General features: G+C 31.2%; 1 protein-coding gene and 1 long non-coding RNA gene across 2 annotated transcripts; both read right to left on the bottom strand.

Annotated features, from left to right (window-relative positions):
- Positions 1–35: 35 nt before the first annotated feature.
- On the bottom strand, positions 36–2541 carry LOC114712177 (uncharacterized). The gene is made up of 3 exons (XR_003737207.1): positions 2516–2541; positions 2314–2418; positions 36–130 (listed from the first exon to the last, which is right to left on the bottom strand). It is a non-coding gene; the product is annotated as an uncharacterized LOC114712177 (long non-coding RNA).
- Positions 2542–10722: 8181 nt separating this feature from the next.
- On the bottom strand, positions 10723–15594 carry LOC114712208 (ubiquitin-conjugating enzyme E2 variant 1A). The gene is made up of 5 exons (XM_028896691.1): positions 15400–15594; positions 12894–13033; positions 11989–12114; positions 11787–11913; positions 10723–11132 (listed from the first exon to the last, which is right to left on the bottom strand). Exons 1-5 carry the CDS (start codon positions 15428–15430, stop codon positions 11074–11076), a joined length of 483 nt encoding a protein of 160 aa, XP_028752524.1. The 5' UTR covers positions 15431–15594; the 3' UTR covers positions 10723–11073.
- Between the last annotated feature and the right edge of the window lie 429 nt (positions 15595–16023).

Genomic DNA, 16023 nt, shown 5'->3' with positions numbered 1-16023 from the left:
TTCACTTAAAGAAAAGGGGGAAAGGGTTAAAACTTAAAACGTACAGGACGGGTTTTGCGACTGAGAGCGACATTGATAAGAAAACCACTCGCAATGGACAAGAGGATCCCACCCCCGATTGCTCGAAATCCTGCAATTTAATCCACACACACATTAATCCTTTTCGTTACAAAACAAAAGAAAAAAGAAAAATATATTCAGTCATTTTCTTACCCCAAAAATTGCATAGTTCTTCACAACTAAATTAATTTTAACTGAAGTCATTAATATTTATATAAAATATACAAAAGAAATACTGCAGAAATTAAAGCCTACGAAGAAAGGGCAAGAGATTAAAATTAATCTGAAATATTCCCATGAAAAATTAATATGGAATTATTATGCTGTTTTTATTTTGAATTTTTAAGTAATATGATGTCAAACAGGTACATTCTAGTTTACCATACAAATTAGTTCTGGGATTAATACGATAAAAAAAAATACAAAAAAATGCAAAACCAGGACTAAAATTCTTGGATCCAGATTTCATAGGATCTAAGGAGGGTATCAATAATATATAAATCCCTTAAAACTAAATGAAGAATTGAAGATATTTGGTTTGGTCCTCAACAGTTAACACACTTATGGGATGTTTGGAAAGCATCAGAAGTCTTCTGAAAAACATTTTTTTGTAAATCGAGATAAACTCTTCCACATATTTATTTTGCATACTGTAAAAATACTTTTAAAACTATGATTTTAATTCTATCCAAACACCCTAATAAAACTTACTTTCAATATGAGGAATCGACATGGATAATTTAATATATATATATATATATATACACACACACACACATATATGAACCTGACGTCTTACAGATTTCTTAATTAGTTCTTGAGGCGGCATTTGAAATATTTTATCTTGACAAAACAGGAGGAGGAAAAAAAAGAAAGTATAGTTTACTCCTCTGTGCCACGTTTGGATAAGGAAAGAAGGGGACAAGAAACAGAAGGCACGAGTCCTTTTTTTCCGGCTTCACCGGAGAGAGAATTCCTGGGCATCATGTTCGGTTGGAGGGCAATAATGTAATTTTATTTTCTATTTTGAATAATAATTCTTTCCCATCCCACACCCTAAAGCTGCTTCCTTTCCAACTATGACGGAATTAGATCCTAGTTGATCTGGAATTAAATATTAATTTATGCACGCACATCTATATGTATACATTATATTGCATAGATCTCTTCTTGTTCAGTCGAACTCTAATGTTGCAAGAGGCATATTCAAGTAAAAATTAAAATTTTTATTATTATTTTTGTTAAGTATTTCTTCCTTAGAGTTAATTTGATATTTAATTTTATTTTAAATATAAAATCTAATATCTCTCATATTTATCTATTTTTTTAAAGATAGTTTTTGTAGTAGTTGTATATATTAAAGATTTTATCAAATAGTAGTTTTAACTAATACACATAATAGGGCAAACAATACTATCCCTGGTCCTAAATATAAGAGCTAGTTGATTAATTTAAGTAGATTAAAAATAAGTTAAATTAATTATTTATAATAAATAGATATTGTGTTTCTTAAAATTCCTTGTTAATCAAGTGTATTGGCTTGAACTACTATTATTAGAAAAAACTATCATAAAAAAGATAAATATAAGAGATAAAGTGAATTATGATCTTATATTTAGGATCAAAATAAAATTTAAATAAGATCTTAATATAAGATCTTATATTAAGGGCCGAAAATAGTACATATTTATTACAAATAACTAGTTTAACTAATTTTTTTAATATACTCAAATTAGTTAAATAATTCTTGTATAAAGGACAGCTAGTAATAATATAATTAATTAAAATATATAAAAATTTATATTTAATTTTACAAAGATAATATTTAAATAAATTATTGTTACAGAAAATCTTTATGTATAAATCACAAATAACACAAATAACCAATTTTTTTCCTCTCTTTTAAACTTAAAAGGATGCCATTTAGCTGAACAAGAGAACGAAAAAAATTATAAGATTCCACAGACCAATTATATCATTTTTCAGAAAAATCATTATGGAGTACTGAAAAAAAAATATAACCACTAAAAAACTATTCTTCCTCCTTTTTCCCCACTCCAGACCATTCTCTTTTCTTCTTCTTCTTTGTTTGGCTCCCCTCATCGTGAAAAAAGGGTATATATATAGAAAATGACGCATCGAATCAGAGATAATAGATATTTATATTCATAAATGTGTTTTAAAATTAAATACAGGAAGAGAGCAGAAGAGAAGATGATCCGAAGAGAAGGGGGAGGAAGAGAGATTAAAAACCTTGAAAAGTCTCCCACGGATAAACGACGCCGTCGTGGTTCCTATCGAAGAAAGCGACGTGCTTCTGCAGAACGTTCTGGTCCAGAGGTATAGGTCTCTCGCTCACTGAATCAAACAAATCAAACAATCGGTTTCGAAACTGGAAATCGAATCGAATCGAAAAAAAATTAAAAGAAGCTGGCTGAAGGATCGAGAGTAGTACCTTCTTGAATGCTATTGTTATCGCTCTGGAAGGCGACGACGAAGCCATGAAAACGAACCGAGAAGAAGAAGACGAGGAAGAAAGAAGAGATTTCTGGAAATGAAACTGAGTTTGGGCCTAACGAACGGTTATGAACGATAATAGAATGGCTTTTGTGCTGTCTGGTTTGTGCGTAATTCTGAGTATAATCTCTGAGCTTATAAAGCAAGGAAATGAGAGAAACGTAACGCTTGAGAGAGCAACACGCCGCAAAATGGACACACCCACGCGCTCCCCCTTTCATATTACTTTTAGGGCTTATTTCCTTATTTGGGGCTTAGCATATATAATATAGATGGGAAATTTTAATTTTGGTAAGTCCCGTGTAAAAATCTAATTAGCTAAAACGATCTAATTTGAGTGGGTATAACTGTGATATGTGAATGTAATGTATTTTTTTGCTGTGTGTAAGATATTATCAATAATATATAACTATTATCAATATAAAAGTTATATATACAATAAAAGATATATTACGTTTACGGATCATTTTTACATGTGCTCAAATTTAGATTCTTTTAGCCAATTAAATTTTTAAACGGAAATTTTTTACCAAATTTCCTAATATTAAACTATTTGAATAAGAAATAATATATTGTATTTCTCCAATATTTACTTCTCATTACTTGTCTGCCTGTCAAGTGAGTGCACAAGATTATTTTTTTATCTCTGTGTGTGTGTGTGTTTGTAAAATTGTATGTGCTAAATTAATTTGTATCATGCGCTAAACTTTATCCACTCATTCTTTAAAAGAATGAAATAAAAAAATTCCAACATATGTTTTTGAGGCAGCAGGATTTGTATTACAGCGTTTGATAAATTTTTCATTGTCTTCTAAAAATAAGAAGATTAATTACAGTACAGGTAAACTCATATTAGCTAAAATCTCTATAACAATAAAATTATACTCATCCAGTCTTTAATGTAAGATCTAATTAACTAATTTGAATAGATTAAGAATGTTAGTTAAATTAATTAATATAATATTTTTTTAAAATACTCTAATTATCTTTCTTGATTCCTTTCTCTTTCCTACACTATTATTGCTGAGAAAATATCAATAGGATTAATTTGAAAAAAATTAATAAACATGTCAAATATGTCTTACATATAGGACTAACATGAACTCTGAAATTAGATCTTATATCAGGAACCGAAGGGAATTTGTTTTTTTTAATACAACATCAAAAGGCTACTAAACAAGAAGCATGAATAGGTGAATTTTACATTTAATAGGTGATATAGGAATAACATCGCATTACAATAATAAATTTAATTATCAGAAAATCGCCAGTATTATATGTACATATTATTGCTTTATCCGAAAGAATGTTTTGTCTATGTCAATCATTTATAAGCTTAATGAGATTAATTTTAAATTCTTTACATATATTAGATACGTCGTAATTGCCCTTAACTATGTCCACTCTAATCTATATTTCATGATGCTCCATCTCTTGACGTAATAAATCTGTGATTTTGAGTCATTTTGTTTCGATCGAGATGAAATCAAATCAACATATTTTGAAGAATTGATGCAAAAAATATCATAATTTTATGTTTTTTTTCCTTTTTTTTTTTAGGTTTCTGGGATGAACAAATGAAATTATATGGTTGAGTAACGATAATGAGATGGGGAAGGAGGAGCGTGAAAGGACGCGGATGAAAGGGGCGCGTGGGGGAGGGAGCTGAATTTGGGAAAGAAAGGAAGGATGCGATGGATATGTGCCGTGTGCTGGGGCAATAAGGCGTTCACACACAAAGTGGCGTAGAAGCATCTGTGAGGCACACGCATATATTTTGTCCGCTGTAAAGCAAAGGCCTATTAAGCTAATCCTTCTTAATTTGTCCTTATTTCTAAGTTTTCGTATTTATTTAAATAACTTCTTTATAAGTAAGTCACACGAATCTATTATAACTATTTAGTATTTTTCTGATTTTTAATATAAGACCTATTTAACTAATCTGATTAGATTATGAAAGTTGGATAAGTTAGTTAATTAAAAAAAATATTAGATCTTTTTTCTAAAATAGTATAATCATCTTTCTTAATATTTTATTTCTCTCTTCTACTTAATTATAATTGAGGGAATATCTATATAGGTACTTTAAGAAAATTGATGAACATGAGAAATAGCTATTATATTTAAGATAAAAATTAACTTAATAATTAGGTCCTATATTAAGGATCGGACGAGTATTTTATAAGATCTAAAGGACTTGAATGTAATTTTTTATCCTCGTGAAAGTGCCGGAATACCCTTTTAACTAACCAAGTTTAGCCCGCGTCGGATTCTATTGATTAGTAGCTTTAAAAAAAGAAAAAAGAAATGCATCTTAAAAGTAAGAGTGTAAGAATACTTTGAGTAAAAGATTATAAATTTAGAATATAAGGTAAAGACGGCACCTCAATTCATAAATTGACTTGTGCAGTGGTCTTTGAAATTGTGGTTTCTTGCCGTGAGTGGACAATGTACGTATAGCTCTCTTCATTCCCATTAATTTCTCAAACATATCTTAATTTTGAATTTCCAAAACCCAGATTTATTTTAAAAATTTGGCTTATTCTAAATATAAGATTTAATTTAGTCCTTTTTTTTTTAGTTTTAAATTTGTTTCCACGATTTTGGATATTTTAAAAGAAAGTGTTACAAATTCACTGCATCTTAATTATTAATAATTATTTTAACTATTTCTTTAAAAATTTTACGAATTCATTGAATGGCCCTTGTATTTAAGATAAGAAGGATCAACCTTTTCAACTTAGAATTTCTAAAGTTACGTCTTGCATGTGATATAATCATTATTATTTCTGGAAAAAAGATCACAATGAGAAGCAACTTTCATGCATAATGACTATTACGATTTTTTTTTCCCCAATTATCCTCATTAGACGGGAAAAAAAATCCTAAGATGGGATTCAGCAAGAAAAAGTCCAAAAACTATTGCTTATCGAAATCTAGAATAGTACTATCTAAGATATATGTTTGCAGCAGCCCAAAAAAAAAACCTTAAATATCATTGCTTCATGAAATTTCTAACACGAGTGTCTGGATAACTAATTTATAAAGATTAAAACGTTAATTATGTTTGTTAAAAAAAGTTAATTATATTAACTATCAGTAAAAGAAATGTGTTGATAGTTTAACTTTGCAGCGCAGCTTAATTTGTGGGTACTATAGCTATACGGCTATACCTACTCTACAAAATCATATAACTCCATTAACATCAAGTACTAACTCCGGCTCTAAACCGGAAATGGTATTATCAAAAAGTTACGCCAGCTCCGATGATAAGGATGAGCTGGTGGGATGCAAATGGAGAGCTGTGATTCAAATTTTCTTTTTCTTTCTTTGTGTTGGAAATTAAGCGCTCTCTCTGTATATGCTGTTTTTATTTCTTAATATAAAATCTTATTTGATTTTTATTTTAGTTCTAAATATAAGACCTTAATCTACTTTGTTTCTCATATTTATTTATTTTTTAAGATAATTCTTCTAATAATAGTAATTCTAACCAATAAACTTGATTAGTAAAGATATTTTAGAAAAGACAACACTTTTTTATTACAAATAATTAACTTAACTTATTTTCTTAATTTACTCAAATAAATTTTTTTTTCAAAATGTCCCTATTGATTATAAGAAACCCTCACTAAAAAAGTAATTTAAGTGCATATGATTAAATATAACAGTTTAAAAAGATAAATACATATTTATGATAAATAATTAAAACCTAATTAACTAATTTGAGTATATTAAAAATGTTAGTTGAATTAGTTAATACTACCTTCGGTCCTAATTATAAAATCTTATTTGTAAACTATAAAAGAGGTCTTATAATTAGGACAGGAGGGAGAATGATATTTTTTTTGTCTAAAATACCCTAAGTATCTTTTTAATTCCCTTCTTTCATCTCCTACTTAATTATTGTTGATGTAACATCAATATAATTAATTTGGAAAAAATTTTATAATTATATGAAATAGGTCTTAAATTTAGGATAAATATTAATTCTCTAATTAGATCATGTATTAAGAAACCGAAGGGTATTTTCAAATTAGTTATAAGCTCTTATATTATGGATTTAGGGAGAGAAAAAGAGTAGGGAGATGATATTACCAAAAAAGGGGAAAAAAAGAAAAGAAAGAAAGGGCAAGGCAATATTGGAAAGTGAGGGGTAAATGAGAAGGCAAATCTGGCTTTGATTGTTAAAAGTTCTTTGTTTTTTAAGGGTTAACAACTCTGTTTTTAAGATTAATTAAATGAAAGTTATAGGAATGTCGTGAATAACGTTGGGTGTGCTTTTTATCAATTATGGTGTCTCTAATCCAAATTATATGATTTTGACCACACAAACACTTACTTTAATTTGGTTGTTACACTGTCTTTTTGTGTGTTTCCATTATGTTGTGTATTCATTATTATCACTGTGCCCAAATTTATCTCTTTCCCTCACTTTTTTTTTCCCTTTTGCTTTTCTAATTGATGTGCCAATCCCCAATTTATCTAATCATGGGGCTTCGTTAATCGCAAATTATATGTTGTGATCTCTTTCAATTGTCATTAAAAGTTAGTACAATTTTTTATCCTTTAAATTTATCTTTATTTTGATTTTAGTTCTTCAAATTTCAAATCATAGGTTTTTATCCCTCAAATTTCTTTTCATTTAAAACATTAGTCTATATAATACAATAAAAATCTTGACCATTTTGCTCGTAGAGGGACCAAAACCTATGATTTGAAATTTGAGAGATTAAAACTAAAATGAGAACAATTTTAAGAGACTAAAGATGATATTAATTCTTTCCGCAATTTATTTCACTCCAAAAAAAGAAAATACTTAAAACGGTGAAACTTATATGCTTGATGTATGTTCGTTAAGTGGGATCAAAATTTATAAATAAACCATATAATTTATAAACTATGAATTATCAAATTTCATGTAATAAAAATATTCTGCATAAAATTACGAAAAAAGAAATCTCTCTGTTTGTTTTTTTCTTTTCAAATCAGTGAATAAGCAAAAGCGGTCTCATTCCAGATGCTTTGAGTGAAACTTCGAATAATGAGCTGTATTTGTTGACGTTCTTCTTCAATCCGAATTTCGGCCACCAATTCTATCCTAAAAATAGAATAGAATTTTGTATAGTCAAGAATATTGACAAAATTCATAGTAATCAATATAAAATGTATTACTACCTCTTGTCCTAATTATAAGACCCAACTGACTAATTTGAGGAGATTAAGGAAGTAAGTTAAGTTAGTTATTTGTAACAAATAAGTGTTGTCATTTCTAAAATATCCTTGCTAATTAAGTGAGTTGGTTAGAACTATCATTATTAGAAGGACTATCTTGGGAAAAAATGCATAAATATGAGAGACAAAATCAATTGGGGTCTTATAATTAGGACCAAACTAAAAGTTAAACGGGGTCTTATATTAAGGACCGGAGGTAGTATTATTTATGATCTGTGAACTATATATATATATATATATTATTTTTAATTTCATGTAATACAATAATTTTTTTCGATATGCAATACAAGAATTTTACATAACAAAAAGCATAAAAAGCCAAACTTTTCTTTTTATCTTTTTCCTTGTTATTTTGTGAATCTTTCTTTGTATCTGAAAAAAAAGATATATTCGAAACATTTCAATGAATAGGAAATAAAAAGTGATATCTTGAGCTATAATAGTTGTTTTTCTCTTTTTCATTATTCCAATTTTTCATTCAAGATATATATATATATATATCACTCCAAATTAGGAATAATTCATAGGATGACCAATTTAAATACTCGACAATTAAAGAAAGCAATAATATGGAGGGCAAAGGATCCAACATGATACAATTCATAAATCAATTATATTGAAGAAAGATTTCTGTTAGCCAAGAAATAAATTAAAGCTTCTTTGATGAAATCTTCACTAACAAATTAATTTGTCTTTTTGTTACTAACATGTAATAATCTACTACCTCCGGTCCTAATTAGAAGAGCCAGTTGACTAATTTGAGGAGATTAAGAAGTAAGCTGAATTATTTATTTATCATAAATAGGTGTTTTCTTTCTTAAAATATCCTTGTTAATCAAGTGTATTGACTAAAACTATCATTGTTAGAAGGGCTACTTTGAAAAAAATGTATAAATATGAGAGACAAAGTGGATTGGGATCTTATATTTATGATCAAAATAAAAATCAAATAGAATCTTATATTAAGGATCAGAGATAGTACTAAATATTAATAGTGTACACGAAAAGAAAGTTGTGTACTTGGCTTAGTGAAGAGGGCACTTTATATCCTAAATGATTTTGACAACGAGGCCATGCAAAGCAAAAATTTTGGAATCTCAAAGCCTGATGTATACAATACAAGCCCTTAATCATGGTCTCTTCCTTAGTTGTTTATACTCTTTTGGTACTTAATATAAAATTTATTTAATTAATTTTTTAGATTAATAAAATTAGATAAATTACTTAATTGTAAGAAATATGACATGTTTTTCTCAAAATATCATAATCATTTTCCTTTATATTCTTTCTCCTTCTTTTACTTAATCATTCTTAAAGAAGTATCAAAAGAGGTAATTTAAAAAAAAATGATAAATATGATAAATAAGTCTTATATTTAGGACTAAAATCAACTTAATAATTAAGTTATATATTAAGAACTGGAGGAGTATTGAGTATGAGGTAGGGAAAAAATAATAATTAAGACAACTCTTCAGCAAATTGGATATAATTTGATGAATAAGCCTTGGATTTGGTATAATTAAGCTAGGGAAGACTCAAGAAATTTATTCTTTTGGGAGTACAATTTTATAGTATATGAGATAAATATATGAAAATAATTTTTAGAGACTACACAATTTAATAAAAAGAAGTTAATATTCCCATCACATGCTCCTATGGAAAGGGGAGAATTTCTTTTCACGTCCGTCATCAGTTCCATGTTTTCCCCCTCAAAATACCAAACACTATGATGCAAGAGAGATATATCAACTTTCCTACAAACACAGTGTGAAAAGGAGTGCAAAGGGCTAACTACCACGTGGCTCTCACATAAATTTACAAGATTCCTTTCTTTTCTTTTCGTTTTCATAAATACTACTCCCTCCGTTCCTTATTATAAGAGACAAATAACCGATTTACGTTGATCAAAAAAACAGTTAAAATTAGTTAAGAACAATCAATATGTAAAAAGTATAATTCTTTTTCCAAAACTGTCCTCATTAATAAGGAGAGAGAACATGAGAGAGAACAATTAAATTATTAAAAGAAAGAGAAGTAGGAGGGAGAGAGAGTGTGAGTTGGAGATAATAAATATGGGTAAAATAAGAAATCAACAAAAAAAAGTAGAGACAACTTTTAAGTGTCTCTTATATATAGGAACATGTCATAAGTATGAAATGTCTCTTATAATAAGAAACGGAGGGAGTACTTTGTTAGCTTTATTATCTGACATTCACCCCTTTTTAACTGTTGTGCCCTCCAACCTGCACGTAATACATAATTATTATTTGTTGGATTTCAACATGTGTGTATTTGTTGGATACCCGGGGACCACACGTGCAGATCTCTGTATTGGGCCAAAATATAAAATGTGTGACAGATCAGCCATGTTCTGCAACACCCGTCATTGAACAATTAAGAAATCTTGTAAATTTATGCACCCTGTACTTTTCCCCAGTTAATAATCTGCTACATTGTACATAATCAATCAATGGTTATAAAAAAAATAAATCCAAACCTGATTTAATTGGATAAACAAGTCATGCCTCGTTCAATAAGTCACCAGGGTTTTTAAATAAAAAAGGTGTTCTAAAGTAGAAGATAACTCACCACAACAGAATCCATCCACTAGCTAGTAAATTCACATAACCTGTGATTTATGATTCAATGCCTATGTTCATTGTTGCATGTTTTATTTCCCTTTCAACTCATAGAACTTCCATGCTTACTTGCTTCCTCATATTGGAACATCTCTTCAAACCAATCTTACATTTTATGTTCTTCCAAGGATGCTGGTTTACACTGACCACTCGATTTTTGTACAAATAACGTTCCGTTTCCTTCACTTCTTGGATTATACTCCTAATTTCCTATATGTCAATATGATATGCCATTTGGGAAATCGAAAATCTTGGAACAGAAGTCAACACCTTAAATAACAAGTTAGGCAAATTCAGAAAGAGTCATACATATACACAGATCCAAATCAAAGAAAGGAGAATTCCAAAAGTTACAAATAGTACGGTTTCCTATATCTTTTATAGCAACGTTGACGATTCCAAAAGGCAAACTCTCACTATAAATATCTTGAATATAGAATTCTAAATTGTAATTTCCCAGAAAATTAATGGACAAGATGACCACCATCTTGGACAGCTCCACGTTATAGGTTCCATACCGTAACTGGTCCATAATTACATTTGTAAACGCATTCTCCCATACTGGAAATAATCTATTGAATATAATAATTATTTACATAATTATTCGTAGATCTTGACTGGATTACACAATGCAGCATCTCACCACCATCCCCTTTTGATCAATTCTGCCGTCGTCATTGCCTGAAAGACATATCTCATCTGTCAGCTTCACGCCAGATAAGATTAAGATCATGACTCGAAATAAGAACCAATGAACATGCACAAGTTCATTCCAAACTTGTGTATAAATCAGCAAGCATAGGTCAAGTGAGACAGTAAAGAAGCAAAAATGTGATATTAATCCTGAAGCTCTTCTGTCAACTTTAGCACTCAACATTGAAATTAGTCATTTTGATCCGTAAGTTTGACATGCCAATGTGTTCATGACCTTGCTTCATAGGTGAGCAATGAAAACAGTTTAACGAAAAACAATTGTTGGCTGTTTCTTTATTTTTAAAAATAATAAAATATTTTCAGACCAATTATGCAAGATCACGTTTCAAAATCTCGAAGTCTGGCATTACTCCCCAGAAAAAAAGTGTTGCATTATCTCAAATCGAGACTAAACAAACAGTCAAGACTCAAGATATGCACTCTCCATCTACAAACCTCGTGTTCAACTACTCATAAGATTCAAGGAAGTATGAGATATTTAAATCCACACCAAGTAGTAACGGCTCAATGAGATATTTAAGGAAGCCCTTAGACCTCAAGCTAACCCAAAAAATTCACACATTTTAAAATAAGCAAAATATAGAAACACAATCAAACGCTATAAAAGTGAGATTGGCAGACCTTCAGGAGGCTGAGTTAGCTTTCGGTTTTGAGGAGACATCATCTCTTTCTTTAATTGCATCAATATGTCTTCCATTGTATGCTCCCGTTGCCAATTAGCAAGCATGGGAAATAAATGAGGTTCAACCTGATAATTAGCTATTTATAAGATCATTGTCAATCAGAGCAGCCAGAAAAGAGCCTTAAAAATATTCATCCCTACCACGCCAGTTTCATGGTTGACACAAGTCATGTTGATCCTTGTTTGAAATCTAACAGAAGGTGGGTTTTCAGGATAATCCTTGCCACAGAACAATTTCAACTGGTAAATACGCCCTTCATGTACAGTCTGTAAAGCAACAAATTGAACCAGGCAAACAATTCAACGTACATGGTTAGGAATTGAAAACCACAGTTTCCATAAAATGACAGTCACATGGAAGGAAAAAAACTTACACATGACCGCAGTTCTAGGGGTGTTATGCAAAAACATATCTCTCAGATTAACTATAAATGCCATCAGAATAGTAGTAACTCACTAGAACACATCTTTATATCATTCTGAACTGTTAGACTGGAGATATAGACATTGAATTCTTGGAAAAGACTGACAATCACAACTACAGAAATTTTCAAATGAGTGACAAAATTTGAGCCATCTAGTTGATCAACTTATGAGCATTTACCAAAGGGAATGACAAAAATAAACCATTGCATATCACGATCATAATATATCTATATATATATTCCCTCTTGTGATTTGTAATGATTTGCAACTGCCTGTCCTAACCCCTATTAGCCATGTTGATGATACAAATATACTATAATCATCTTGCAGTAACATAACATACTTAAGCTACCTGATATGTTAAAAAAAAGAAAAAAAAAACTACTTCCAGAAAAATAACGCCAGCACAACCACCATAAGATCATAAATGCTCTCACCTCAGTTAACAAGTACACAAGAACATTTCCTGATGAGTAGCATATACCATGATCTGGCACAAATACAATGTGCTAATTTCCATGTCCAGTGAATAATATGGAGAATTCGCATTTATAATCCCAAAGATTGCGACACTTCAAAAGAATTTGAAGAGAAATTAATCAGGGTAAAGACTAGCTTACACCAGGGGGGCCAATGATAGTTCCAGTCCATGATTGCATGTATACATCGTCAGCATCATCCATTCCATAGCTGACAGTCCCGTCACCAATCCCCTTTTCACCTCTCTCAAGCTCTTCCAATAATCTGAAATTTCTAGGCACTGCATATACCCAAAATTTTGACCAGATAAATGAAATTCACTGGTATATTTTCCAAAGAAAACTTAGGGAACATGAAACTGTTGTATTGACTAATAGTATACTAATTGACAACTTAAACTTGCTGTAAAAAAAAAAAGGAAGAAATAAAATGAACAGACTACGTTGCAAAAATTAGGTTGCGTTTAATAGATTCCAAGTACGCACTCAGTCACCTTATAAATTCGCCAACTACAAATTCTTAACAAGGTGTGAGCATAGACTAATGATGGGCAAATCTTACATGCAGTTATTACCATAGGCGAATCTCACATGTAGTGATTACCATAGTGCACACGTAAGAAAATGGGGGGGAAATGCCAGAAGATCATTTCCTAACAAACATACAAACTAAGATCGAAGTGCAAGCTCCACAAAGAATTGCAACACAGAATGCCAAATTCACAAATGACAAGGTTGAACACGCATCACATGATATTACATAGCATCCATATTACGACGGAGGAAAAGTGATTTGAACATCCAGAAAGTAAATTGAGTGCAGAAAATGCCAAATTCATAACGCAGTAAAGCAGGACACAAGTTACACGATGTCACATCACTTAACATATTACAAGGGAAGAGAAAGTGAATTGCCCACCCACAATCAAAGGAAAGCAATTTATTGTCCAGGACTACAGAAAACTTTGGAACAAGGGGCACGAAGCCTTGTGACTTAGAACAATTAGAATCTTCCTTCTTTCCAAATATAAATTAAATGCAATTTGGCTTCTCCTAGAATAGGGGAGGTGCTTTAGCAGAGTTTCATCTAGGGGTGTTCATGGAGCCCAGTGACCCGCTATGCCCGCCCAAGTCCGTAAGAAAATGCCCAGCCCGTCCTAAAAAAAATGGCCCAAAAGATATATTGGGCATGTTCGGGCTGGGTAAGTTGTCGGGCAGGGCTGGGCATCGGGCACAGTATGCTGCCCTGCCCATTTGGCCTTGCCCGCAAAAATATATATAATTTTATTTATATATATTTTATTTGTCTCATATTTATCTCCTGAATCAAACACATTGTTGTATCAATATTCAATATTCATCATACTTATTTATTTTCAAATGATTTTTTTTATAACTATTTTCAAATGATTTTGAGAGTAAATGTGTTATCATTTACTGCAATTTGTATAACTATTTTCTTTTTTAGTACAAACATTATGACCATTAGCAATTTATATAATTGATCCATGCTCTTATGAGTATTTGGGAGTTATGGAAAAAAAATATTTACATTTGGTGGAGAAATTTTAGAAATTAGAAAAACAATTAAGTTTAATAAAGTATACTAACAACATTTTTATTTGTCATAATTTACTCCTCTTAGCTACTATAAAATGTTGTTTCATAATATATTAATTAGAAATAACTAAATTAAGGTCAAGTTGCCATTTTAATATAAAGTTACATTAAATTATCTAGAGGAACATAAATAACTAGTTAAGTAATATAGTATATTGATTTATTGGGCATGGAAGCCCGTCCTGCCCAGCCCGCATTTGCCCAGCCCGAACTTACTAGGGCTTTTCATGGGCAGGGCGGGATAATGGGCTGTATTTTCAAGCCCGTTCATTTTTGGGGCTGGACATCGGGCAAGGATCCTGCCCAACCCAACCCTGCCCATGTGCAGCCTTAGTTTCATCTATGAATTTAACGACTAAGATGTACACCAAATGCAACTTCACTACGAAGTTCCTACTGGAGGCTGCAATGAAGCTTCAAACTAAGTATCTATCGTAAACTCATTCTCTACCAATTCGCAAATAGTATATCATGACTATCCACCTTCCACCTACCTTCTTTAGTACGTAGGCATTGCAGAAACTAAATATTACGATTCGATAGTAACAAATCATAAGATTTTGGCTACTATCAAGGATAAGTTAACTTTTTTAATGCATCAGACAACAACTCAGGCCTGTGTCCGAGTTTAATGACGCTGATTTTGTTAGAATTCGTAACAAGACATCGATTGCCGGAGCACTAAGACCTACGCAATATCGCGATGGACAGTAAGCTTTCTGGATATAAGAAATAAGAAATACCGCAGTAATTCACACCCCGGAGATCAGTGTCTATCAGAGCCATTGACCATCGTCTGGGTACGACTCAATTAACATACTTAAAGAACAAAACAAACAAAAATAAAAACCGAATCTCCGTAAGAAAATCTAGCACTGTTTATTTACAACTAAACAAAATAAAGGAAGATAACGTCCAATCCAAGTTTGGCGCAATGGATGTTAGAAACCACTAAAATTTGCACAGCCGAAAAAAATCAGAGACGAACAACGAAAAAGTTAGGAAATCTAGGTCTTCAAAAACTCACCAACTACCCTTGATGATCCTTCGGAACCCATGTTTGCCGCTGATCGTGCACCCTCAAAAGGGCTAGGGTTTTGCGAATCCCAGAGAGAGAAAGCGGGCAATTTTGCGCAAGAGAGGAGGAGGAGGAGATAGAGAGAGAGAGAGAGCGCGTTTATGATCACTGTAGTCCAACAAAGTTCACCTACTGTTGGACGAAGCTGAAGAACCTTTACATGTAACCCATAGAAAACGACAAATAAATGAAGAGGGATTGGATTGGATGGGAGATATGTGATTGTCTGCGGACTTTTCTATACCCTGCCCATGGACTACCAAATTCGGCCAATCACAGGCCGTTTTGAAGTCGGGGAAGGTTCTTGCTTGCCCCATACTCAAACCCAAGGATCAAGTTTTAGTTAATAACGATAATAAAATATAACCAACAAGTTTTTGATTGAGTTGGTAAGCCATCTTATCTTCATAAAAAATCTCAAGAAGCATGTTTATTATGAGAATTTTAACTTTAACACTCCAAATCCGATAAAAATTGATCTCAATTTCAAAGTCACTTAAAAAATTTTTGACCTTACACCAAAACAATAATAATAAAATATATGGGAACTTTGGGCATGTCATATATGGATAA

This window comes from Neltuma alba, unplaced genomic scaffold (assembly GCF_004799145.2).
Source record: "Neltuma alba isolate B1F8T4 unplaced genomic scaffold, ASM479914v2 tig00011340_pilon, whole genome shotgun sequence".
Lineage (NCBI taxonomy): Eukaryota > Viridiplantae > Streptophyta > Magnoliopsida > Fabales > Fabaceae > Neltuma > Neltuma alba.
The sequence above is the reverse complement of the archived record's forward strand: the minus strand, read 5'-3'. Positions and strand labels throughout refer to the sequence as shown.

Excerpts from the sequence above, each read along its gene's own strand:
- LOC114712208 (XM_028896691.1), bottom strand. The coding sequence starts at position 15,430 with ATGGGTTCCGAAGGATCATCAAGGGTAGTTG. Across the intron at positions 13,034-15,399 it reads AGGATCATCAAGGGTAGTTG|TGCCTAGAAATTTCAGATTA; the intron begins GTGAGTTTTTGA and ends GGGTATATGCAG. Across the intron at positions 11,133-11,786 it reads GCTAACTCAGCCTCCTGAAG|GCAATGACGACGGCAGAATT; the intron begins GTCTGCCAATCT and ends TATGTCTTTCAG.